The following is a 26,439-nucleotide window of genomic DNA, read 5'->3' on the forward strand; positions in this document are numbered from 1 at the left end:
TTTATTCTCATGGGTAAGTTTCTACAAACGGTCTATCATTTTCAAGGTAGACACAAAAAGTATGGCTTTGAAGTCAACATGTCATTTTAGGTAAGTGCCTTTTCTTTATAGCAGTGTTTTTGCTGCTAATATATGCATGTTAGCTCATGCAAATCGTTTTAGAGAAATTGTCAGCCTTCATTTTTTCAATGTTTAAAGTTCCATGCAATTTTGAGCGAAGAAAGAGGTGACTGACATCTCTGCACCGTTGAAGAGTGGTTGGATGGTTGTGTTTTTACGCCATGCCAGCAACTAAGGCTACATATGACGGCGAGAGAAAGTCGGCAGGTAGTTTCATACGCCTTCTCCAAATAAAAAAAAAACAAAACAAAACACCTATAAAACATGCTTTTTGCAGACAAATATATCCTTTGTGAATGTTTCAAAACGGACCAGATGGTCCAGGGTGCTGCGATAGTGTCTGAAGCCACACTGCAGGTCGGAGAGGAGAACATGAGGCTCGAGATGCCAAGTGAACCGGGCATTCGCCATGTGTTTTAAAGTTTGCATAGACAACTAGTGACAGCGACAGGACGGTAAGAATTTGGACCAGAAGGAACCTTACCACAGCCGGACTCTAATAAAGCTGAAGATGGATAGAAGAAGGAGGAGAGAGACCTGTGGAAGATGGGCTAGCTGATGTTGTCTAGGCCAAGTGCAGAATCTTTGCACTTGAAGGGTCTTCTGCAGTTCCTTTAGAGAGAGAGGTCGATTGTACTGTTCAAAATTTTCGGAAGAAAAGTCACAGCAAGAGGATTCCTGAACAGATCAGGCGCTGAAAACCAGGAGGGTAGTGAAAAGTGAAAGAATTGTAATGGTGGATGCCAGCGAATTAACCACATCCCGTGCCTCAGTGAGGACAGAGTCAGCCTGCAGGTGGCCTTTTGTAGTCTTCATCGCCTGATTAAGGTAACCACGCACAGATCCCTCAACTCTTGCCCTGACCTTGCTCGGAGGTCGACATCAGGTCAGAAGTCGCATCCCAGGGGGTTTCTGCTGTGCACAGAGTCAAATTAAAGAAGGTCGGGAAATCTGTTTCTACCAATACTCTCTTTTTAATCTTTTGCTTGCCCAATGTAGTGGCACCAAATTTTAGCTTTCTTTAAAATTTTACCTAATTTGTTGAAGTTAACAGCCTCAACGGGTGCTAGTCTGCACGACTGGAAAAAAGAAATGTTTTCTCTCGGGATCATGTACAATCTAAGCGTTTATACTGAGAACACTTACTTACCTGTACCCCGCATTCCCATGAATGCTTCAAGTATGTGACTTAAAAAACACCTAAGGGGACAAATTATTTTGATGTTCATTTTTATTTTAAAAACTGTATTTGCAATAGCAAAGAAATTATAAATTTTCTTCAAAAAAATGTTTCAGGTGAATATGTGTTAACTTCACTGAATTATTTCAAATATTTCTAGCCGCTACAAGAGGAAAGAATTCTGCTGCAGACTTACCGCTGTCTACAATTTGCTTGCTGCCAGTTGGAATTAAAGTATATTATATATAACAAGTTTTATATCATTCACCGATTTTTTCTGTAGGTCCTTAGGCAAAGAAAATTACCAGTCTGCACGGATTCCATTTTCAGATCACGGATATTCTGGCCAACGTGCTAAAGCCACAAAATACGACAGTGCATGCTGTTTATCAATCCACAAATATGGATTTCTTCTACCATGCGAACCTCCTCTGAAAAGAACTGATTCTGATTTATTGGGCATCTTTTGGAAATCGATTTCTTTACTCCCGCAGGATCCCTCAAAGAATTCATAGTTTTGCTGGATGGAACTGAAAAGAAAAATATTTCGTACAATCAAAGAAATTTTAAAAAGACTTAACGCATACTTGAAGTTTTAATACATTTATTGAAACCTTACAGATGTAAGAGATTTGTTCTTATTTACATCTTTTCCTGTTGGATACTTTAGTTTTTGCAGTTTCGGAATTTATTAACCGAATCAAGTCTACATCTATGGACATTTTTCTCAACTACGACACTCGCGTACCAACAATAACAGTAAGAACTCTTTGATCATTTAGTCCAAGACATTAATCACGACACTTCAATTTCACATTACATGCACGGGCAGAGAAACTGAAAGCTCCTGTGTAGAAGCAATTATCAGTGCACACAAACTACAGCGATAAGCCCGGGAGAGAGCTCGACATAACTGTGAAGTCATGCATATCTTATTTCATCAGGAAATTGTGAACGGCTCGTTGCGTGACGAGGGTGCAGCCGACCTGTGTTTGTCGTTCTCTTGTTGGACACAGTGACGTGTGCATGGGAACACTCTCACAAAGAAACCTCTCGGTTACCGCTCCCATGTCCACGCACCGTGCGGCACGCAAGGACCACGAGCGCCATAAAGCGCTGCCAATTACTGACCCGCAGATTATTGAGAAATAGCTCAGGTAACCAGCTGTAAAAAAATCACGCCGGTGATAGGGTATTCTGACTGGCAGACGACCTGCTTCTGAAATTATTCCAGTCTCAGGTGACATGCTGAGATGAGCGCTTCAGGTAGTCAGGCAACAGTGCAGTTTCTGCCATATACGGCCAAGGAGTTCCAGATGGTCGAACGTGATTACAAGCTTATCAAGAGGAATCGATCAACAGCTTAAACGGCTTCCTAAGGCCAGAACGTTAACACATCACGCACAGTTTGTGTTCATGAAATCTTGAGGCTTAAAGAGAATATTTAAAAAAAATATTTTTTGGTAAAACAGTTACACGGAAAAAACAACAACCAAAAAACAAACAAACAAAAAACCCCCAAAAAACAACAAAACAAAACGATGTACCAGGCGCACTGAAGTCAGCTCACACACACGAACAAACATGATTAATTGTCTTACTCAATCTGCGCTTGGGCTTTCGAGATTCAGTATTTTCTGGTCACGTGGTATCAGACATGTTTTGATCAGTCATAATGCCACCTGTACCTACGTCACCTACGGTTTCCCGCCAAATGGAGATTTAAGCAGGCGAGGAAATTACTTAATTATATTATACCATTTATTATTTCATTTAATTTTAAGAGATTCGCGTTTCTCCTCGTCATTTCATGTTCGAGGCAGTAGTAAGTGATATGAAACGTGTCCCCAATCGGGTAGGTCTGTAACAGCACAGTCTTACCATCGACACAATGGCTTGGCCAGAAGACTAGCTGCTGATTGTATCCCACGTCTGCCGAAGACATTGCACGCACCACTTGCTGTTTACCGCATGAAGCTTTTAACAGTTCGTCGATTGCACTGCTAACTGCGACGCTGATAACGCCCACCCATGACGCAGCTGACAGATATTTGAAATAAAAATACAAGCAGGTAAAAAAGGTGGGAAAAGAAGTAGCCGCAAAGACAGCATGCATACAGCTCACGAGCAAGGTTTTAATGACTCCGAGCACGCACACTGATCGACAGTAAAATTTGATGTTCGTCAGGTCCATTAGCAGCCTCAGCTGCAAAAACTCTTGTGTTGTTTTTCTTCCTTTTCCCTTCCAGGTAGGACTGGCGATGTTTTCTGGGTTCCATTATTAGCTTCATGGCAGGAAAACGGATATCAAGCTTACTACCCCACTGTTCAAAGCTATGCTTCGTGTTTCGCTACCACCCAGGGTGATGAAAGGGTGAATGTACTGATGGAAGTCGGGGGAGGGATGACAAACCACTCTGCAAAAGCCGTCTGCACGGACTCACGCTGAACACCTTGCTGTTTCGTTCACTAATCGCCTACATTTTAATAGTTATTAGCTGTTTGAAAGAAAACAGAAGACTGTATGATGGATCCAATGTTCTTTGGATATAGAAGTAAACAATAGTATGGCAGGCAACTATATATACGTACACGAAAGCAATGGGTAACGAATAACACAAACGCACAATCACACATGCACGCACACAGAATGACCAAAGAAACACGTAGGACAGGAATGAGGCTGTGGCACCATAACGGTCGCTTAACGTGCACCAAACTCCGCCTAGTGTTACAAGCTGCTGATGGAGCAGCACAAATTGCTGCTGCACACGTGCACTACCGGCGGTGGCAAAACAGAGATGTGCGGCCTCCACAAACAGGTGTACAGATACCTGCTGGTAATATACAACCTCGAAATCATCAATTCCGAAAAAAAGTCCGAGAATCTCATCTTCCCTATCTTTCGTCCAAGGAACTCTTATTGTTTCGTTTTACGATACTGGTTGACTATAAGAGGAGAAGTGGGGTGGCTTTTAAGCGGAGGCAGAAAAGACAAAAAAAAAAAAAGAAAAGACAAAACTAAACGGTAGAAGCTACGATAGAGAAATAGTCTACTATTTTCACCTGTATGTGAACTGACAGTTCCTACTTCACGCCTTAAGCAATGCATATTTGTTACCCGGAGCTCTTCCGCACTATATCTATAGACCTCATCACTCTTATACATCCTGTTTGTTAGGGAAAAGAACGCTCGACTCTTTTCCGAAACCGAAAAAGCCCACCTGCGTGTATGTCAGCTTTCTTGTACCCACCATCCATTGTCGACAGCATCTTGAGCTGTGACACAAACCTTTTTGCTTGGTGTGCTGGCTTGCAAACCTCAAAGAGAGCGGGAAGGGGAGAAATGATGAAGAGGGCGGGTGGGAGCAGCATGCATCCGTTTGGCAATGACACTGGTGAGTATCCCTGTAAGCCAGCTGAGCGCTCGCACGCGCCAGAAGCAGTAACGTGTGCTAGGGATGCTCTGGTGGAGTATTGCGAGCGGTGGCTGCCTCGACAACACGGGCCAAAGCAAGGTTTCGCGGCTGTAACCCCTCCTTTTCCCCTTCTTGACACTGTCAAGCCAGTCTGGCTGTCACGCTGAGCTTGGCCGGCTTAGCAATGAAATCGCCAACGTTTACCGCCACTGCCGTTTTCGTCCTAGCCAAATAGTTTGTTGTTTAAGTATACTGACGCACTCATCATTGTGGTTTGCTGCAGCTCTCCACTGCCGAAAAGCTGTTGGAGGAGTCTACAGGCTGCTGTATCGATCTCGGACAGGAGGGAGATGGAGGCGAACTAACTCGCAGCTAACAGCTTTGGGAGGCAGGGAGTCTGGTGGTGCTAAGAGTGTCTGATCAATTCGCCGGCTGCCCCACGCGCCCTTCCCTGCCCCACGACGTCAACTGGAGGGCGACGCAGGGACAGGCACAAGTGCACTCGACCGTGCTCGCACGAGAACAGGACAAGGTGAGTGAACGTTAGTTTGCTGTATTATTGTCTCTCACCACGGACAGCTCTTGTTTTAGATAAGAAACCACCTCTCAGTGCTACTGAACTTTCATCTTCTCCTCTGACCTTCTGTGCGCTGGCGGGGTAAGGGATTGTACGGGCCCACGCCTTTTGCTTTGTCTCTCTCTCTCGTGTCAGTGTAACCTTGCCCGCCGTAGCTGGTGATAAAGCGCACAGCCGCACCAACAGTTGCTTCTCCTACATATTTAACAATGGAATCCACCAGAGTCGTGAGAATAAATTCAATCAAGCAGCACGACACCTTGCAACTTTCGTCGCGAAAATCTTGCAGCACGAACCGGGACGACACGCTCTGTGTACCGCCGTCTCCCACTCCCAGTTCTCATAAAACTTTCTGGGTACCAGCAACATTCTGTTGTTTCATGGCTGTGTGCTAGGAATTTAATCACGGCGCGAATCAAGACGTTGGACCGTGCAACACGCCGTGGTGAAAGGGGGACAGGGTATATACCCTGCTTGATGTGACAGTGAACAGACCCAGTGGCTTTGTGTGGAGGGTCGCGTCACTGTTTATGCCGCAGTCGCCAGAAGCAAGTTGATGGGAATGAAAACAACGCTCGGCCGTGCGAGGGTGGCCGGTGGCTGGTCATAACGGGGAAGCACGTGAACAATAAATGTGATATAATCTTTCACGTGATATAATCGTTTATGATGCTCGTAAACTGCTTGAGTTGGGATGGGAAATCTCTTCATCTTCGCGCTGATTTCGTGCTCGTGTGTGTGAGAGAGAGAGAGTGAAGGGGCCATGAGCGTGTGTGTGTGCACGAACATCAACTTTGTCTGAATATGTACACTAATGTAATCACCAACGCACATTTTTTTTACCCAAATCCACGAACATCGTGTGTATCTATATCCTCTTGTGGACTCGAGACAAAAGTACGCCAAAACCTCATCCAAAAATATGTCACAGTCCACCTATGAAGGGGGAGAAAAACCTGCTGCAGCGAAAGGAAGCTAGAGAATACGGAATGCAATGCTTTCCTCTCATGGCGCAGAAGCAGAAAATTAAAGACAGCTGTGAAGCAATTCTATTCGCCAGGAAAGAAAGAAAGATAAAGAAAAAAAGGCCTGATATACCAAATGGGAGTGTATCTACAGTAAACATCTTTCCCATTTTTATTTTAAAGCCGCAGAGAATCCAAGGAGAGGGAGGTGTTGACACGAGTTTACCTGCCGGTACACCCACCCTCCTACCCCAATACACAAAGAAAACAAACACAAATAACTTGCACTACCCCGGTTTCCAACAGCTTCCCAGAGAGTGCATGCCGGTAATGAGTAAACTGCTCTGCATGAATGCACAACCCGCTGGAGACTTCCGTGGTGGAGTTACTTTTTTTTCTGTACCACGTTAATAAACATCACACAGGAAGAAAGCGAGCTAAATAAACAGCAGGTTTGACTAAATCGCCAATTTCTGTTTAACATTGGTGCAAATCGTTCGCATCACATTAAGTACCGCATGTTTGCATAACATGTACAAAACAGGGTAGATAGTGGAGGAAGAAGAAGGAAGAAGAAGAAAAGAAAGCAAGTAACCCTAAGCCTATGAAGCTACGCGTTTTTAGAAAGACATCATATTATGTCTTTAAAATTATGCACAATTCTGCAGAGAGTACGACTTGCAGACACGTAAGTAGAGACAACGTTATTATAAACCGTAAATGAAAAGTAGGCACCAAGATATTTATTGCCAACAGCTGGTGAAGCGCTAGTAAATTATAGCAAACGAATACGCTCTCCGAAAAAAAGTAGCATCGCCGTTGTCGTTGCCAATTTTCTGCCAAATAGTATTCTTAAGGTCGCACGCAACGATAAAAGTTGTATGATGATGGGAGGGAAAAAAAAATCCCCCGAAAGGTTGAGCACCAGATTTTCGCTCCCAAGAACACTTTAGTGTGTGTCTTTACTAAAAATACCAGACGAGACCCACAACCCAGCATCCAACGACGACGCTTTAGGTTGTGAAAACAGTAAACGATCAGCCGCAGTGATTTACCTGGCTAGTCCACCTGTGACGAAGCGCCAGCGGAAACCATCATTAAAATAGCTCCTCATCACGACAGACGTGGCGAGGTGCCAGCTTCTCGCTGCAGCTAGTATCAGCACTAGCGTTTTCCTCCCAGAGGTCTCTAGCAGAGGAAGGATGTCATATTTGTGTGCTCATTCATTTTGTTCAATATTGCTTCTAGTTTCCGCCAGGAAATGTTAATCTGGGGTCTCATTTGGCTGGCATCGATATCGACGCATGTGTGATTTTTTTTTTTTTTTTGTGGTCTCATGAAAGATAAGGGACTTTGTTAATATTTCAGGCAATTCGTAGAGACGTCCCTCTATTTGTAAAGTCTGACTTTCCTGCGCGAGATGTCTACTCACATGAAACCTACTATTCCTGCATTATGTCGACATTTGAAATAGTTTTAATACTAAGAATGTAAGATTTGCTTTTCCTTACTTCTTGAAGATTTTTTTTTTAAAGTTAGTCACACGTTGGCATTTATGTCTTGATGATAGCGGCATGTTGACATAGCTATACTCCTTCCAAGGTATCGAAAACTGAATGTCTTCCGAGTTTTGTGGGTTTTATTTACCAGTTCATGTCTTTTTAATCAGTGTCAATCTGTGACTCAGCAAAATTCAACTGCAAGAAGGAAAGGTGCAGAAAATCATTGCTGCAAGCTGTTTCTTCTACAGACGGCCACAAGACTTCTTGTTCGATACGATACCCTTGAACGGCTGGCTTATCAGTTCAAGAGTTTATGACAAGCATGTTTTATGTAAATTCAATTCTGTGATGTGATGATACGCACGAAACAATTCCCGAGAACAATTATTTAGAGGCTTATCGCTGTAAATGTAATCAATAATAATATTATGGCTCGGCCAAAAGGCAAGCTCATTGTACAGAACACGATCCACGAAAATGTAGTTCCGGAGTAAAGGGTGATCACCGCAGATTTAAAAACAAGGCTTAATGACAACAGAAGAGGTTTAGAATATACTGAGAAATCTTGAGAATATTAGGAAATGTTAGCATATTAACCATCTAAAAAGGTGACCTCAGTTTATTCACTGCAACTCAAAGTCGCTGCCGAAGCGAGTGAAACACCCCGGAGGCAATCCAGACAATAGGTAAATTCGCACTTTAAAGGAATGTTATTTACAATTCAACTGCAGAACAGCAGAGGAGAGGAGATGCAGCAGAAGTATCCAAAAAGAAACAACATCAAGGAGAGCCGATCCCTCAGTTTATTAGGTTAAGGGACATAGCTCCTTCTCGTTGAGTAGTGCCTCCTGGTGTGCTGATTTATATCAAACTTTATATATTCCAAAACATACAGACAGCTTTAAGATAAATAATAACTTTGCTATAAAAATAACATTTGTGTTAAAGACGGCACAGTATGATTTTTGTTGGTTTTTTCGGCCTGACTGAGTGGCCCAGCTCGAGGTGACTGCAAGGAACAGATTTACTGTTTCCTTGTGCTTTGTGTGCATGTAATACAGTATATTTATGTTTAGGCTACATTGCATCGATTTTAGAAAGACGAGCGATGAGGATTTTAGCAGGGGCTCATTAAATGCCAACAGGTTAAAAATATCTCTCGGCTTTTTTTTTCAAAACAAAGCATTAAGCCCATAATCAGGCAATCTGATCTCAATGTGCCTTGAGCCGTGTGTGGTGGAGTAAGTAAAACAAGAAAAATCTGTGGGCATCTTTCCATGGAATATATATATATTTTTTAGATTTTCTTTTTGGAACTCCTTTTAAGTGACACCATCAACTCTCTAAAAAGGTTTCACCGAAGAATTTCCTTTGAGTTTCCACAGGCCTAATGTTGGAGCGATTTTAATGTTTTCTCAAACGGAGAAGCCGGTAAGCGGCGGTCCGGTGGGCAACGGTTAGCGCCTGTCACTAATACAGTGAGGGTTTGCTGTCCCGGATTCAGCTCTCGTCTCGGGCACACTGTTTTTTCTCTGCATCTGACATCTGTTTATAGGGCTGGCTGCCTTGCGGTGATATAGCCTTAGTCATTGGCTCGGCGTAACACACCAATTCCTCCCACTTCCCCCCTCCACACACACACCTCAGGTAAGCACTTGACATCGCACGTCTGACCATCGCTTCACAAGATAGTGACGAGACTGTCAGTTGTCCACTTCTCTAAACAGAAAATATTACACTAAGTCGAATACAATAATGATTGTCATATGTTGTAAAGCTAACTTTCTCTAATAGCAAAAGACTTTTTATTCAAAAGTAAAATTGAACAAATCACTAGCAGACATATATTACGCCATCCCAGAAACCCTGCGCCCGGAAGCTATGTCCATATATCACTTCCTTCTCAAGTACCAAATGACCCACAAATAAACATCATTAATATAGTTCACTACAACAGTAAATCTCGGCAACAAAAACTCTCACCATCCCTCCATCCAACCAAGATCGTAAATCTGGAAACACGGAAATCTCAACAACAGCAACCACCACCAGCTACCCGCCCCCGGAAAGCTCAATTACAACGAACAACATGAGCCATGAAAATCGCCAGAACGAGCTGATGATTGATGGGTTTTACATTTGTTTGCGTAGACACTGCGTGACAGCTGAGTGTGTGTGCAAAGACCGCGGTGTGCGCGTGCCGCTCACGTTGAACAGATGGCCAGACCTGAAGTGTGCAGCGTATTGATGCACTCGGTCCTCACCCTGCCCCACACGACCACGTGCTGCTGCGGGACCCTAACAACGTCTTGTGTTGGGAGTTCGTGAACTGTGAGTTTTTAAATGCGAGAAATACTGCTGCTTCATTGGTTGCTACGCATCGGAGAAAACCAGACGACGGACAAATAAAACACAAATGCAGGATTACATGCATTAATCGTGAGTGTTCGAACCGGACGACCATCGTTTGGAACGGAATTTGTGGCGTGTAGTAGACCCAGAGGTCTAGATACCTCGACCATCATAGAAATAACGATTCTTGGTGCTGATCTCGGCGGACATTATATGCAATCAATGTGTACGGCAGACTATGAACTTTTTAGATATTCAAATTAAAGCGTAATGTCTGATGCCCACGAGCAGTTACTGAGTCTTCTCTTCCCCACCTGAAGATAAATACACTAAAGTCTTAGATTTTACTCACGGAGTTTTCTACTGACACGTTCCTGAAAGTACAAACGGAGGGTGCTTTGTAATGGAGTCTTTAAATTGGTACTCGATGGTTTTTGTGTGTTGAACACGATGGTGAAGAGGTTGAGACCATCCTGTAAATCATCTTGTAGATAAAATGCATGTTTTGTGAATAATTATTTTCTATTTAAGTGTTAACAACTTTAACTTACCGTATACATAACGGAAATTAGCTTGTAACAAGTCCTGGATCTTTGTTACTGCCGCCTGCCCGAGTTAAAGCGAATGTGGTGCTAGCACTAAAAAAGAATTTGTGTGTATATATATAAGAGAGAAGAATGAAGCAGTTCACGGAGTTAGTAAGTTAATAGTTCATAGTGCTTGTGAGCAGCGCATACCTGATGTTTATTGTCTGGTATCATACTGTGAGTATGGACGCTGGGGAAACTGCTCAAGAACCATGCAACAAGTCGCTCGCTTGTAGATGGCTAGACCTGACCAAGTCCTTCATTGCCATCCCCTCCTCCACTACTTTCAGCGCTGGGCCTGATGGCTGTGGCGATATCGATTCTGAGATAGAAGTGCGACCAGCGGCTACACAATTATCTCGACTGGGTGAAGAGTGGTGAAGTTTTCAGCCATCGGAAACGCGGGGTGCAGCCACAGGCAAAGTGGTGGTGGTGTTGGTGGAGTGGGGGAGGTGGAGTTGGGGAGGGGGAGCGGGAGGAGCGACATCTCGTTAGCTCACGGCGAGAAATCCCGCTTACACTTGGGCATGTAGGTGTGTGCGTCTGTGTGCTCTCTCTCTGTGTGCCTGTGTCTCCACGACATATCCTCAAGTGTAGAGCGTGCGCAAACAAATGATGATCGTGCCAGTCATGCGCCTGGCCAAAGGCACTGCGCCGGCCGGGTCGGGGCCCGTCTAGAGGATTACCGCTGCAAGCGTGCACGCTTGACAAAGATCAGACACGCCGCGGCCCCGGTGCATGCGCATTATCCCAAGGGCAGCTGTCTGGCCACACCACTCGTCGGATGGCTTGCCGCTGTGATCCTCGGCCCCCGCCAGCTGACCTCGGGACTCTCTGGACAGTCGGCCTCGGATGTATTGGCAACGACGGTATGTGCTTTAAAAACTGTTTGACGTCTATACCTAGGAGCGGGATGGCACTTAGTTCGGAAATGCTGTTTGCACTAGCAAGCTCACTGACCAGGCTTCGGGTGAACACCTTCGTTACGTCAATACGCACTTAAAGGTTAATCATTGTTCCAATTCTGTGATGTTAACGGACAAAACACTCAAACCGAAACAAATGGTTAAAAATCTAGCTTCTCGACGACATGCCTCAGAATGCAAAATATCATTAGCCAATATGCGCATCAGATCGAGCTCTTCTTATTTCCTGTATCCATTGTAGCCATGATAGAATGTTCTGTATAACAGTCTAAACAACAAGAACGATTTTTGATATTATCCATCATGCTGACGAACAGCGGTTATAAATACATATGGACACCACAGGTAAGATAAAAGCAGTCATGCATTGCATATACATACAGCGCGTGATGCGAAACGACTTAAACACATGATTCTGAAAAACACAATATCAATGTGTTCTAGATTATTAAGCACAGTGAATCTTCAACTACAACTTTGAATAAACGTTCGTTCATCTTTGTGACTTATAATCTTCATAGCCGCTGTTTCAGCTCAGCGCTATGCCAATATCGTAGAATAGTGAAGATGTTGGTAAATAATAACACACAGGTCTAAAGCATGGGTGGACAAAAGTTTTCTTTTTTTGCCTGCCAGTCTCAAAATTCTAAGCTTGGTAAAATACCTCCAAAACCCAGGTCAGGTTTCAACATATCTAGTGATAATGGAATGAAAACAAATGAGTACATAATGGCGTTCACTTAACGAATTTATTCTGTAAAGTGAAGCTGTTTGAATTCCTTCACAATAAAACTTTAAAACAGGTTTTCTTTGAAGGCAGCCGCCCCCAATGCTCTCTAGCGACTACTTTCCCTGTTATCATCTTTGTACTTTTTGTTAAAATGTTACGGACTGTCGATTTCTAACGCTGTTGTACTTGATAAATTAAATTTCAATCAAATTAACCTAGAATGAATAACAATGAAAACAAGTGCACCTCACATTTTGGCAGAAGGACCAGTCCAAAGACGACCACGGGCCGTATTTTTCCCACCCTGGTCTAAAAGCCTCGCGTTTTCAAGCCAAAACTAGAAAATCGTCAAATGAATCAAAACTGCTTAAAATTAAATTCCGATTTTTCTGCCATGTTTATGAAATGACGCGCGTTTTAACGAAAAGAAGAGATATAAATGCTATATTTTTAATTATAACCCTTTATACAATGCATACTGTTCTCGTTCCCTACCCAGCACATGCATTCAAGCGTGTTGGAGCTGGGGGCCTAATGGGACTCCGCACGGAAGCGTCCTTCCCTTTGTCTGTCCAGCGATCGATGACGTAATTATCAACCCCGATGCTGGTGGGTAGACTGGGAAAGGGTGTTAGACGGCCTGCACGCATGAGATAACACCCTAAAATAATTCAAAGGCAGGCAACAGCGATCTCTTGCACAACCGAGATAACGGGTTTGTGCAGCTAGCAACAGCCAAGCAGGCTGTAGAGCTGTGGCAGTGGCCATCATGTGTCAGCTACTGGTTGAGGATGGACCTTACAGCCTTTGACTCATAGTGAACCTTGTTTTGTCATGCACGAGTTGCCGTTACCACACGATGTCCAAACAGACTACCTCAGGCACGATGGGGTACGGCAGTTGCCACCCATGCTCCCTCCCTCCGATACAGACAGAAAGCAAGAAGGCTGGAGCTTAAAGTTCATTTTTCACAAATGATGACGTTTTGTTTATTTTCAATTATTTAAAACTTTGTGACAGTTTTTCTTCCCCATCTTCTTTCTCTGTAAATATGAATATTCAAAACTTGCTCGACCCATGAGCGATCACGACAGTTGAAGAGGTGACGAGCACCACCTGCGTTTGTCCGGGACTGACGAGGTCAGTCAGGCGTAGCCATAACGTGTTGCTCATTGCCTCATTTTAAAGTTTATAGTTTCATATATTTGTCATTGCCATGTTTGTGTTTAGGAAAAAAAAAATAATGGTAACGAATGTTTGCCTCACTGCAAAACAACAGTGGCGTACCATGTAACAGTTCTCTCTCTCATCTCTCCCATTCCCTCCCCAAACAACTGTGACAGATGACATCAGGCTAAAAAGACAATGTCAGTGATTTTTACAACTTCGTCTGACCTTCAAATTAATGCAACTTTCACGGCGGCAGTTCCCTGACATTATACAAGCAAACGACGAATGGCCGCCGGTTAAAATCTTTTCCCACGACATTTCTGTCTTCGTAGCGTTGATGGAAGTGCCTCTCAACCTGGTGACCATTAATATTCTTTTCTCTCCCTGTCTTTTGTGGGTGTGTGTGAGAGAGAGGGGAGGAGAGGTCTTCATACACATACCCAACCCCAGTAAATCACTGCGCGCACTAACAATGTAGTGCAAAGCGTTGTCTTGTAGTGCGCGTGTAGCAAAACACGGGAAGGAAAGATCTAGTGTTGAGAGGACACAGCCATGATGGATGAGGTTTTAAGCTGCTCTCGTAGTTGCGGCCTCCAGCGCCGGTCGATGTGTACACAGGCAGATGTGAGCCCCCAGGCCCCAGGCCCCTCGCACTCGGCCAGCTGGGGCGCAGGACAATACTCGGCCATAATAATCGTACTACGCATAGTGGAGAACTGTACCACGTGCCCCGTGACGCAACTGACTGCGGTTCGATCTCCGGTTTCATGGATCTGATATACCTTCGGGACTTGTGCTGTTGTTACGAGGGAAGGCCAACATTCTTTCAACCACTAGATGTTGTGCCCTGTCTACAGCAGTGGCTGCAACCGAAGGGACACGGAGGGTAGGAGGGAGAGAGTAGATACACATCGCGGAGACTGTGATCGACGAACCACTAACACTGCCTCATTTGAAACAAACCTTATCACTTTTGAACATCCATCTCTCTCTCTCTCACCGTCCTCTTATCAAAGCACTAAATCTTATTTACGCTATTTGCTTATTGTTTATAGTTGTTCTATCATGGTTCTTTTCCTTAGACTGCAGATATGTGTATGTGTGTCAGGGAGGAGGTGGTGGATGAATGGAACTTTTTTCAATTAGTAAACGTTTAAGACCTTGTTTAGGGAAAAATTACATTATTTTTCTGATGATGGTGGTGATAATTATGTTTTGAGTCAGTTCACTGAAGGAAAATGAACAAAAAGCTGAAAGTTTTTTTCCCCATCCCCCTTTCCTGGCGTAGAATCGCATGCATGAATGAGATTTGGAAGCGCACCAAAAAAGATTATCTTCTTACTGATCCTATTCTTATATACAGTTTATTTATAGATACAGATATAGGCGTGTATAGTATTACTATTGTTAGCCACATAACTGCTCACTAATTTTTGCACTGTAGCACACAATTTCCAGAACTTTGGGAGGCGGGAGTCTAATGGCTGCACACAGCAAAATTTCAGCACAACCTATGCAGTTAATTAGTCGTGTAGCCAGCGGCAAGGATGTAAATAAAGTGCCTGGGAGAAAACCCTTTGAAGCGCAAGTGGGTTGGGGTGGCGGGTAGTGGTGATAGAGTGAAGCGCAGAGAGAGAGGAGAGACTGCATGCGCAGAGGTTGCCCTTCACATGCAGGCGGTTTTCCTAGTGACGTCATAGGGCAACAGGCAGGCAGGAAAGACATCTTTAACGGGGAGAGAGGGTAACCCAGACACGAACACCTCTAAAACACACGTCCTGACCCAGTAATGGAATCATGCCGACCGTGGAAAACCCGACCACAAAACACGTGCGACCTGAGCCTGGGCATCGATTGAAGCTTGCACAATGGCAGGTAATCAATAAACAACTGCGCTGGGCATAAAACTACAGCATGGCGTGTGTTTGTAAACACCTGGCCGGCTCTCTTTGTACGGGGAACCCGTGTTGGAGGTGCGGCGGCTAGAAGGGGTACGGTTACGCACGCTTGAGCAGTTGCTCCACGCACACCGCGTGCACGTTGCTACACTACCACCAGTACTACTACTACTGCCACTGGTGCAGCCGGCACTGGCACTGCCCCGTGCACTCCCCGGGCTGTGTGATGTTGCGGCGCTGAGGGTTTCTTTGTGATGTCAGAACAAAGCGTGACATTGCCAATGGGACAGACGCAGGAAAGCAATGTAGGCTTTGTGTAGGCTTTTGTTTCGGGACTTGTGCCGGTACAACGCACTGGCCGCGTGCGATCGTCTTTGCTCGTTTTGGCGCTCAGGTAAGTGGTGGATCACGTTGATTAAAAACTTCTTTTGATAGCGTGCCCCGCGCGCAACAAGGAGGCAACTGTGCCGCCACGTGAAAACTTCGCTGCCTTTCAACAAGTCCACCCCCTCCCCACGCAGCTTACAAAAAGATTATTAATAATATTGATATGCATTCGCGCAAACAGGAAGCGGTCTCCTACAAATATGTTCTTTAAGATGTTTGATGCAAGCAGTTGCGGTTTACTGAGCACTTGTGATTCCAGCCTGATAGCTTAGATGCTGCTGAGAACTGTTGTACAGCTGTATCAACCAACTTTTTAAGACACCACGGCTGATTGATACCAGTTTGCCTTTTTCTACAAACTGGTTTATTTTTATGCTCTTGATGGTGGAATAGGGAGGACGGTGGTGTACGTTTGTCTGAGAACGGCCGTGCAATGGTGTGCGTAGGAGAAAGTGCAGGTCGCAACTCGGTAAGAGGCTTGGCCATTTGTTTTATGAAAGGATTACACAGAACATTTGCTTTTATCTTAAATATGTCGAAATCTTGGTTTGTCAGAGATTTATCCATGTGCTATTGAGTTTAGTGTATTTTCCCCAAGAAATTCTCATATTTTTCAAAATATTTCTGAAACTAATCGTTTTGACCTTCGTATGTGTCTTAGAACAGAGGACTTCTCCAGACAATAAGATTATCTCCCCAAGCTGGGACAATAACCTCATTTTATTTTTGCTTTTGGTGTGTGTGTATTAAAGTCGAATGTAGGCTACCGTCCCTATCACACATGCGTCTCGATTTCTTGTCTCCGTGACAACTCAGGAGCAGTTCTTATCTTATCAAACAAGAAAACTGGGAAACTGATAAACTGGGAAAAGACACAGTGACGCTTAGTGGACTTCCCTTTGTAAAGACAGCTAGCAAGAGTCAGTGAAAAGGGAGATATAGTCTCAGGACCTTTAAGGCCTTACAACTGGTGGTAACTGGAAAAAATTTTAAGTAGGCACGGTTAAAAAAAAAACAATGAAAGCAGTGTACAAAAGAAAATCCAGAGCAGATATATAATCACACGTAATTTTAATTTTCATAACCAGAGCTTATATTGCCACTGTCCATACAGAAGTCTGACAGAGGTAAAGGTAGTAATCCACGCTGTATGTTGAAAGCGTCGGGAGCAGCGGTAGTGTGCAGAGACTGTGTGTCGAGTCGAACGAAATGCCAGCGAAACGCTGTCTCCGTGTTTGCACACTCTTTTGCAGATGCAGTTTAGCCCTGGCATAGCCGACTGCCGCGTCCCTGTGTGAACTTCCCCAATTAATTTTTTTTAACCCCTGAGCCGCCAATGTGATAAGCTGGCCTAGATATACGACAAAGTGCGACGTCCTATGTGCCTACTGCCTGGAAGTGGAGCAGAATGACCCACGACAGCTCAAGACAAAATCTGTGGTAGCGTGCTTAGAATCACAGTTCCACCGGCATACAAAAGAAAAAACCAAACAAACAAAAAAATCAAACAAACAACAAAAAACACTCTAACAGGGCTTTCCACTCCTAACAGACTGTTTTCACTCTTTTCGAGGACAGTGCAAACACCGCGAAAGAACGGGCAGCCACCTCTCTCAGAGATATGAACAGGGTGTGTGTACACAGGCTGACTCCGATGCCCACAGAAGTTCAAGGGCCCGCTTTGCACGCAGTAGAGCGAGCAAGCACCAGAGGAGAAAGAGAAATTGATTCAAACCGATAAAAACTACATCGGTCAACAATCCAGGAAGAATGTTTAAAAAGCGCAGTTGGCGATTATCATGAGGCAATGGTGGGGGAAGAGAGTGGTATGTGTGCACGTCGAAACTCGAGACCGCCAGCCACAAGGCCTTTTTGTTTTGTAAAATTACAACAACAAAAAAGGTCGTCAGCTGGCAAACATATTAGCCAAGATGGGCAAAGGGCAGTCTGACCCCAGCCGAACACCTGTTAGCGTGAGCCATATACACACTAGTCACGTGTCATTTAGCCTCCACGATAACGTTCATTGCCACTCATCCTCAATCATTTTACTCTCTGTGTCAAGCAGGGTTGCCTTGTGAGTCCCATCTTAATTATATTTCATCTTTAATGAATGAATTTTGAGATTTCTAAATGTGGTCACCGTATACAGCTTCAGGCGTTACTGAACTCCTATTATCTTTTGACGATATCCTATTCTCAGTAACTCCTGTCAGATCGAAGAACTGTCTGTAGTGTGCAGCTGTTAGACTAAGGATAAACTTGACCAAACCTAATGTAATGGTGTCGGGAAAGGATGATACTTGTCTGCTGAAATGAAAGTAATCAAATTATAAAATCTCACAAATATTTGGCTCTGTTATTCAGTAACTGGAGCAGTTTCAGATTTTTGAAAGAAAGGTAGTACTGAAGTTGCTAAGGCCTTCATAATATAAACATATCCATGAACTACTTTGATAAGCTGATGATTTCATTCTGTGCATGGTGGTGATTGTAGGCATATATCTTGAGAATGGAACTGGGGTGGTGGGGGATTTACTAAGATTTGCACCCAGATTTACCCAATACTATGAAAAAATTGCTATTCACTAGACCACTTAATTCTGGGGTTTGCGCAGCCTATATGCTACTCTTACATAATAATTACCATCTCTGGCTTAATTTCTAATATCGTAATATAATAATCTGACGCCACCCAAGGTAGGGAAACGACGCATATATATATATACGAGAACATGCATTTTAGTCCTGCGTGCTCTGCGCGTGCAGCAAAGTGCACAAATGCCTTGCTGAATTAAAAAAACGAACACTTAGAACACCGAGACAGAAAACCGAGTAGAAAATAACTGTTAAAGTCTGAGTGACATGTCGATCTGTAGTTCCTTTGCAAACTATTTGCTCGTTTTTGTGGTCTTTGATGATGCTCTCACTTTTGTGCTCACTGCTTTTCTTGGCTGTGCAGATGATGACATGGACATGCCACAAACATGAGTAAATCCCGGGCAACGTTGCTGGAGCTAGTTAGGATGCTGCTCCTGCTGTCCCTGTGTCAGGTAGACGGGGCGTTGTCTGTGGACAGAAGCCAGGACTGGGTGCAGGAGCCGCGCTGTCCTCGCCAGTGCAACTGCTCCTACAGCCTCTTGCCCACCTTCTTCAAGCGCCTGTACACCGTCGACTGCACCGGCGCCGGCCTCTCCAACCTGCCCGCCGACATGCCCAACACTACCGAGGCGCTGCTCTTCTCGCACAACCGCATGCTGAACTTGTCCAGCCTCCCGCCGCTGCTCAGTCTCCGCCTGCTGGACCTCTCCTACAACCAGATCCGGATCCTGGACAACCACTGGGTCTTCGAGCACATGGAGCAGCTGCGGGAGCTGAACCTTCAGGGCAACGATCTAAAGCTGCTGCAGCACGGCAGCTTCAGTGGCCTAAAGAATCTGGACGTACTGGACTTGTCCCGCAACGCCATCACGACAATCGAGCTTCACGCGTTTGGCGGCTTGAACCACCTCAGCGTTCTCCGCCTGGGATATAACCAGCTCTTCGAGCTCAAGAGGCCTTGGCTGCTCTCCATGACCTCTCTGAATGAGCTATACGTGCCTGGAAATCACATCGCTAGGATTGAGGAGAATACTTTCGACAAGCTGACATCGCTGCTCCATTTAGACATTTCTAATAATGCTTTGAGGAAAATAGCTGAAAATGGCTTTAACGGCTTAGGTCTGGTAAAGGTGCTCAACATGTCCGACAACGACATTGTGTTTATTCCGACGGCCGAACTGCAGCGCTTGTCAAGCCTCGATATTCTTCTGCTGGACGGCAACAAGGTTGAGAGTCTGGAGGAGGGTGATTTCGAGAACATTCTGGTCTCTTCTCTTTCGCTTAGCTTTCTTCCGCGCTTGAAGACAGTCAAGAGAGGTGCATTTTCCAATATGACACGGTTACGAACGCTACAGCTGCACGATAACCCGAACCTGATCTTCATCCACCCTCTTGCCTTCCAGAATGTTCCTCTGCTCCACCGGCTCTTTCTCCACAATAATCAGCTTATTGCTCTGTCGTCCACCATCAGAGACAACGTACCCAGTCTCGACGAGCTCCATCTCTACCACAACCCTCTTCACTGTGACTGCAACATCTTCTGGCTAAAGCGAGACATCGTCGACGCGACTTCCGAGGGCAATGCCAGTACCATGTACATCAAGGAGCCCGATCGACTGCTGTGCAACACTCCCAGCCTGAACAACAAGACCCTGCTAGCAAACATCTCTGATGAGTACCTGTCTCCGGTGTGCCCGCCCACAACTCTGCCCTTCTTCTCCGACACGCAAAACGTCAGCATCGGCGACGACCTGTATCTAGAATGTCAAGCTATAGGAGTTCCAGAGCCTAAGATCTCTTGGATCCTACCGGGTGGTCGTCATGTCAACAGAACCACTGACAGTGATATAGTATCGGGAGACAACACCGCCATCAGAGTGACAGGGATGCAGCTTTCTGACCAGGGGACCTACATCTGCCAAGCATCAAACTCGATCGGCCTTGACACCAGCTCTACGGCCGTTCATGTCCAGAACAAGGATTTAAAGCTGGCCATCACAGACGTTTCCAACGATTACATCACCGTAACGTGGATCGGCTCTATACCCCGTCTACAGATCTCCAACTTTCAGATTTTCTATCGTAGGAGTGGTAGCGGGGGTGACTACAACAAGGTGTACCTGCACGGGTCCATGCACACCTGCACGCTCGTGGGGCTCGTGCCGATGACTTCCTACGAGATCTGCATCGTGTACAGGGAAGTGTACAACGTGCAGTGCCGCAACTTCACCACGGGCCACAGCGTGAAGATGGTCGAACCTGGCATCACTCGCGTCAGCGTGGCCCGCATCGTGTCCGGGGTGTGCGCGGTCATCGGCGTTCTTTTCATCATGTGCGTCGCGCGGGTCGTTTTGCGACGCATGCGCAAACGCAAGGACTACGAGGATCCGCTAAAAGAGAACGGCGAGATGGACAAGATCCCGCTGGAGCCCATGAACCAGACCCCAGGAACTCCTCTGTGCTCATCACGCACGGCGCTTCTTCCACATTCCCAAATCTAGACACGCTCCGTTTTGTTTGTCAACAAAGATGCTTCTTTTAAGCGTTATGGTAAATCAGATGAAGCATGCATGCATGAGCTGCGCAAATCGTTGTTAGAGATTCATTCATTGCTCCTTGCGTGTTCTTTACAGGGTGAACCAGTAGTTACTGGTGTTTGACCCCGCGTGATCAAGGCCTTCTAATGTAGCCCTGTAACCATTGCCATATTAAGAGAAAAGTTTCTTCATATCTAAACCTACGACCCTCACTGTCTTGATGACAATGACTTATCGCTGCCACCGGATGTCACGATCACCTTATTTTTAAGATCCCAAACACGATTGTCAACAACCCGATGAAAATCGATTTGAATTTTTTACCCAGCTTTTCTGCTGTGTTATACTCAACGATAACAACATCTGCTGGACTGTTATATGACTGTTGTGTTTGATCAATATCAGTATAATGTCAGTATGCATCCATTTGCGACATCATCGGAGAAAAAAAATATATATATTGAAGAATATGGGGAGCAGACTATGGAGGGAAAAATCGTTGCAGCTACACTATCTCACGCTTCTTACAAACAAAACTAAATATAATTATGTTGACGTTGTTTTCGAAGTCTGAGACTCTGGCAGCCATGCAACCAGTGGCAGATGATGACACAAGATAATACCAAAAGAAATGAGAAGAAAAGAAATAACATACTATAAACTAAATCCCGCCGCCTGGAATAAGACCTGGGGTATTAATGATATCATTCGCCGCTGAGAATCATATCACAGCACTACTATACACCTCCATCGTCTTTTGAGCGTTGCCATTAGTTCTGGCGCCAAGGAGCAGGGGGAAGGGGTCTGCAGGTAATGTCGGCAAAGGTAGCCACGCAAGGTAAACAATATTTCAGCATTCAATCTGGGAAATTTATGGCCACCACTCAGAGCTGATTTTATCAAATTTTATCAAAAGATGAAATAATACATGGAATAGTTAATGTAACAATATAAAATGGCTGGTCTTAATTCACGTAGACCTCGTCACTTCATAATCTGCATTTTCAGAAACAAAATAAAAATTGCTGTTTTTTGTTTTCATGTTTTTATATGTGCTAATAATAGGGCATCACGCTTGGAACAATGACTTGCACCAATACTATGATTCACAAATGTAATATGCCAAACCGGAATGAATGTAAATATTATACAACTAATAATCGAAAAAAAATGCAACATAAACGTGTGACGGGTCAATGGGAAATGTGAGTAATCTATACATCTAGCCCACATCAGGTAACATCAGGTCGGTGGGTGAAAATTAGAGCTGGAATAACGAACATATCGTGTCCTCGTCCACGAGCGGAAAGGTGAGAGGGACTGTTTACTACTTTACACATATGTATTTGGTGATTATTAGGAATGACGGTGAGAAAGCGGTTAAAGCTATTTTGTAATCTTGCCCTGTGAACTGAAAGGTCGGGGGAGGAAAGCAACACTGCATGGCAGCTAATGATTACATTGTGTGCCAAATCTGATCATTAGTGTTTATCTTCTGCAACAGTTCACCAGAAGATTTTGATATTTCAATTTTTTTAAAAGTATATCACGCTAGCTAGAATATTTTGTTCTGTAAATCTGTAAAGAATTACACAATTTTGTGTTAATTTTACATTCGCACTGCCATGGGAGGGAAAGGTCGGAAGACGGCGCCGTGATGATTCAAGATGTATACAATTTTTTTCCATCTGATAGAAATTAATCAAATCTGTGCACAGCAAAGAAAAATAAAAGGAAACCCATGTGTTCACACACTGCGTTTAAGTGTTCTTCATGAACGCTCATAGCTATGTCTATGTAGAAATCATTTTTTCAGACTTCACCTTATAGAATTCAGACTTTATAAATCTGTTACCGGAATACACCCTTCGTTCCCCTACCCAATTATCTTTCTCTTAAAAAAAAAATGGAGAGAGATGCGAGCTCGCCAAAGTTAAAACTTAGTACAGTAAACTGGATTCTGTTTTTGTGTATTATGTTACTGAACTTACTTTCGTTTAGTATCCCATGGACACAATTCTGAACTTTGTCTATTCTATGAGTGCGCGCGCATGTTTGTAGGTAAAATACCAAAGTCACCAGGGCAGAATGAGAAAGGGCATCGTGTTTAAAAGCTTGAACGATTCTATCGTCTAATTTTAGGATAGAACATGATTGGCATGGCAACTGGGCGAATGGCATGGCGCTTTGGTACTTGGATCGACCTACGTGTTGAACGTAACTGGCACCTTTGCTCGTGGCCTAGCTTTGGTCTCTCGTTTTATACCGGTCCCGCCGAAAAACACAACCTACAAATGAAGCTGTAACAGTGTTTCATTCTGAGGTATTCACGATGCGTTCATCTGTTCCTTCATGAAAATTTAACTTATGGGCTGCAAAGACAGGGAATTTCTTCAACAAAAATTGCACACCATTTCAAAGAGAATCAGCTTGTGTTACACAGGTGCTTTCATGTATGCACTTTAATTGCTTTGTCATTTGTGAACTTGGAATTCTACAAGAATTTGTCATATATAATATACATGTTTGAAGTAGTTTTTAGAACATGCAACATGAAAAATGATTTGTCGCCGTCTTCCTGTTACCATAATTTGATGACCAGAACGTCTGTATGTGCATTTTTTTCATTATTAAACTTGTACTCTCATACTTCCCACAAGAAATCATAACATGATTACCTGAATGCTGAATGAAACTGAAGTCATGCTCTACATTTTCCTTTCCACATCACTTTGTAAATGGCTAAATGGTTAGTCTTTTAAAAGCAATTGTTTCGCAAACTATCAAGATCAGCAACTTACAACTACCTTCATATTTTTTACCCTCATGTAAAAGTAGACCTAGATGTTCCTATGTTTCTGTAAGTGGTAAATATGAAATTAAACTATAGTTTCCTTGTTCAGTTATGAAACTTTAAATAACGTGAATTTTGTGCTTCTTTGACTGCTGCATCTGCCATTATTTCAAGTTGAAAGTTTACTTTTTTAAATTTTCAAATAACGATGCATATCTACATCACTTAACAATTAAGGAAAACAAAGGATTAGAATAAAGGATTAAAAGACAGTACTATTTAACTCGTTGTGCCCAAGTTGCAACATAAGCTACATCATATGACAAAATAGAATAAAAAAAAATAATCTTTCCATTACCTGAGAAGATTTAATACACAATGCATCTAATGCATGGTAATATAAAGTTTTCTTCTAGTATTTTAGAAGAAAAATTGATAGGTCAATAGGCTGATTTGAAAAGAAAATGAGAAATTACTATCTCAAAGAAATATTGCAAGTCATAAAATGTCTCTGAGAAAAAGTAAAGATAAATAATACTGATTATCCATGGGAAGGCAAAGAGAGGGTTATATTGCAAATATACATTAAATTATAGCATTTTTTAATTTCAAAAATAAAATCTCTGAACTTGCCAAATATAAATTTTTGAATCATTTGCACAAGCCAGTGTAACAATGTCACCAAGTTTTTGAGCATTTTCTGACAGAAACGAAATACAGTCTTCTCATTGACTCTTTTGACTGAAATATAAAAGATCTGATGTATGTCATCAAAACCAATGCTTATGAAATATTTGAGATTTGCTCCCATTCCTTTACATTTTCAGAGGTACAGAGTTTGAAGTTGTACATATCTTTTTATGAACACATTTTACTGTTGGAATGAAGGCAATTTGCTAAATAATCAAAACCTTCATGATTTAAATTGGCTGTATGCTTGTGTGAACTTACAATAAGCAATAAATGGTTTTGCCATATTTCAGTGTGGAGTGTCAACTATCATTACATCTATGGAAGAAAGAAGATGAAAAAGAACTTCACTGGTCTGTTTGATGGGGAGATCATATAGTGACACTAAACAGTTTAAGATTATCATGGGTCACACAGGTCTGACCATACAGAAAATAAGGACCTGGAAACCTTTTATAAGGACCATTCAAGGACATTTTCAAAACATTTAGATGAAACTACAGGTCATCTTTCAGTGGTATTTCCTTTTATTACGAATAAACAGATTAAACAAGGAAAATATAACCTGGGGCACCCATTTATTAGCCATTTTGTTATAAGGGTTTAAGAAGATGTAATCACCTTTATCGTAACATTATGCAACTGCACTAAAACACATTTGTTGGAATGTCCACATTATTATTTCCTTAATTCATCCAGTCAAGTTCTATCTTTATTTGACGTAACCTGTTTCAATCTGAGACACAATGATTCTTTTAATGGTTCCATCTTTTGCAAGAGGGATCTTTTTGCTCCCCCTCCTCTCTATCCTCTGTGTGTGTGTGTGTGTGCAAGAAAGTGAGGAGAGAAATTATTGAAATGGTGAACGTTTCTTTTAAAATAATAAGGTGAATGAATTGCTTTTTCTTTACTTGGGAGATCTGAACATGCCATTCAAAAACCAAATTTTAAAAAATTACATTATGCTTTTTCAATAACTTCTTTCTTTTATTTATTTATTTTTTTTTTGCTGTGAAGCTGATTTTCACTATTTTTTTCAAAATATGCTAATTTAAGTTTTTCAAATCTCAACATCCACAAGTTCTGAAAAACAGCAGCACTTTTTAAATAATTTTTTCATAACCTACCATAACGAGGTTTTAAGTATTGTTTTTAGTAGCAAAAGTCTTAAAACACCCCTGCTTCTACTCAATCTGAAAACCACATTTTAGAATTGGATGGAGGGAACAGAAATATAGTTTTAATATAGTATGATTATCTGCAATAATTGAGAGGATGCTAATACTAAGCCAAATAGCAAAAGACAATATGAAAGCACGCACCCACTGTTTTCTGCATAGAAGTTTTTTTGCTGCAGTCCTGCTTTTTGATTGTCATTTCCCTCACTCCCATGTCTCTTTGGAAATATTTTATATTTGTTTCTAAGAATGCCCCTCACACTTGTATATTTCAAGTTATATAGGCATTGAACAAAATCCTGAGACCTAAAGAAACTATTTTTTACCCTTTTTAGTAATATTTAAATTAAAGTGTGTTAACATTTTTTAATATTTATTTCAAACCTTTTTTTTTATACATTTTTTTCTTTTACTGATGTGTGTGTGTGCTTTTAAAACGTAATCATCCAAGGAAAGGAATTATTGCATGAAAAGCCGAATCAAGTCTGTATTGTTACATTTCTTGTTGAAATTTTACTTTTCTGATGAAAAAAAAAATAAAAAATTTATTTTACTACTTTTGGACTGGTGGAAATAATTTAATATTGTTGCTGGAAATAAGTAACTCATGAAAATTTCGGACATCTAGGACAATGGGAAATGGGTGAAACATTTTTTACAAAATTCCAACCTGACAGACACATATATTGAGTAAAATAAGTGTGTAATAAAAAAAAAGCATTTTTAAGGCCCCAAATCTACAAACTAATAAGCAACTACAAGGACCATCGCATCCTGATTATATCATTTTACACACTAAAAAAAAAGTAGAGTAAAAGAATAAAAT

The 26,439-nt window shown here is 42.8% G+C and overlaps 2 protein-coding genes across 9 annotated transcripts in view; one reads left to right on the forward strand and one right to left on the reverse strand.

Moving 5' to 3' along the window:
• The window catches only part of LOC112571479 (mitochondrial inner membrane protease subunit 2-like), a 38,542-nt gene that overhangs the window by 6,650 nt on the left and 5,453 nt on the right, over positions 1-26,439 (reverse strand). The window lies entirely within an intron of this gene.
• Positions 4,394-25,655, forward strand: LOC112571477 (leucine-rich repeat neuronal protein 1-like). 6 transcript variants are annotated; one of them, XM_025250460.1, is made up of 3 exons: positions 4,394-4,698; positions 5,003-5,251; positions 18,776-25,655. In XM_025250460.1, exon 3 carries the CDS (start codon positions 18,801-18,803, stop codon positions 20,913-20,915), a length of 2,115 nt encoding a protein of 704 aa, XP_025106245.1. In that variant the 5' UTR covers positions 4,394-4,698; positions 5,003-5,251; positions 18,776-18,800; the 3' UTR covers positions 20,916-25,655. The 6 variants fall into 6 exon arrangements, with proteins under 6 accessions (XP_025106245.1, XP_025106244.1, XP_025106247.1 ...); XM_025250459.1 differs by lacking the exon at positions 4,394-4,698 and adding an exon at positions 4,714-4,818; XM_025250462.1 differs by lacking the exons at positions 4,394-4,698; positions 5,003-5,251 and adding an exon at positions 11,159-11,571.

The sequence above is a fragment of the Pomacea canaliculata genome, linkage group LG9 (assembly GCF_003073045.1).
Source record: "Pomacea canaliculata isolate SZHN2017 linkage group LG9, ASM307304v1, whole genome shotgun sequence".
NCBI classification, from domain to species: domain Eukaryota; kingdom Metazoa; phylum Mollusca; class Gastropoda; order Architaenioglossa; family Ampullariidae; genus Pomacea; species Pomacea canaliculata.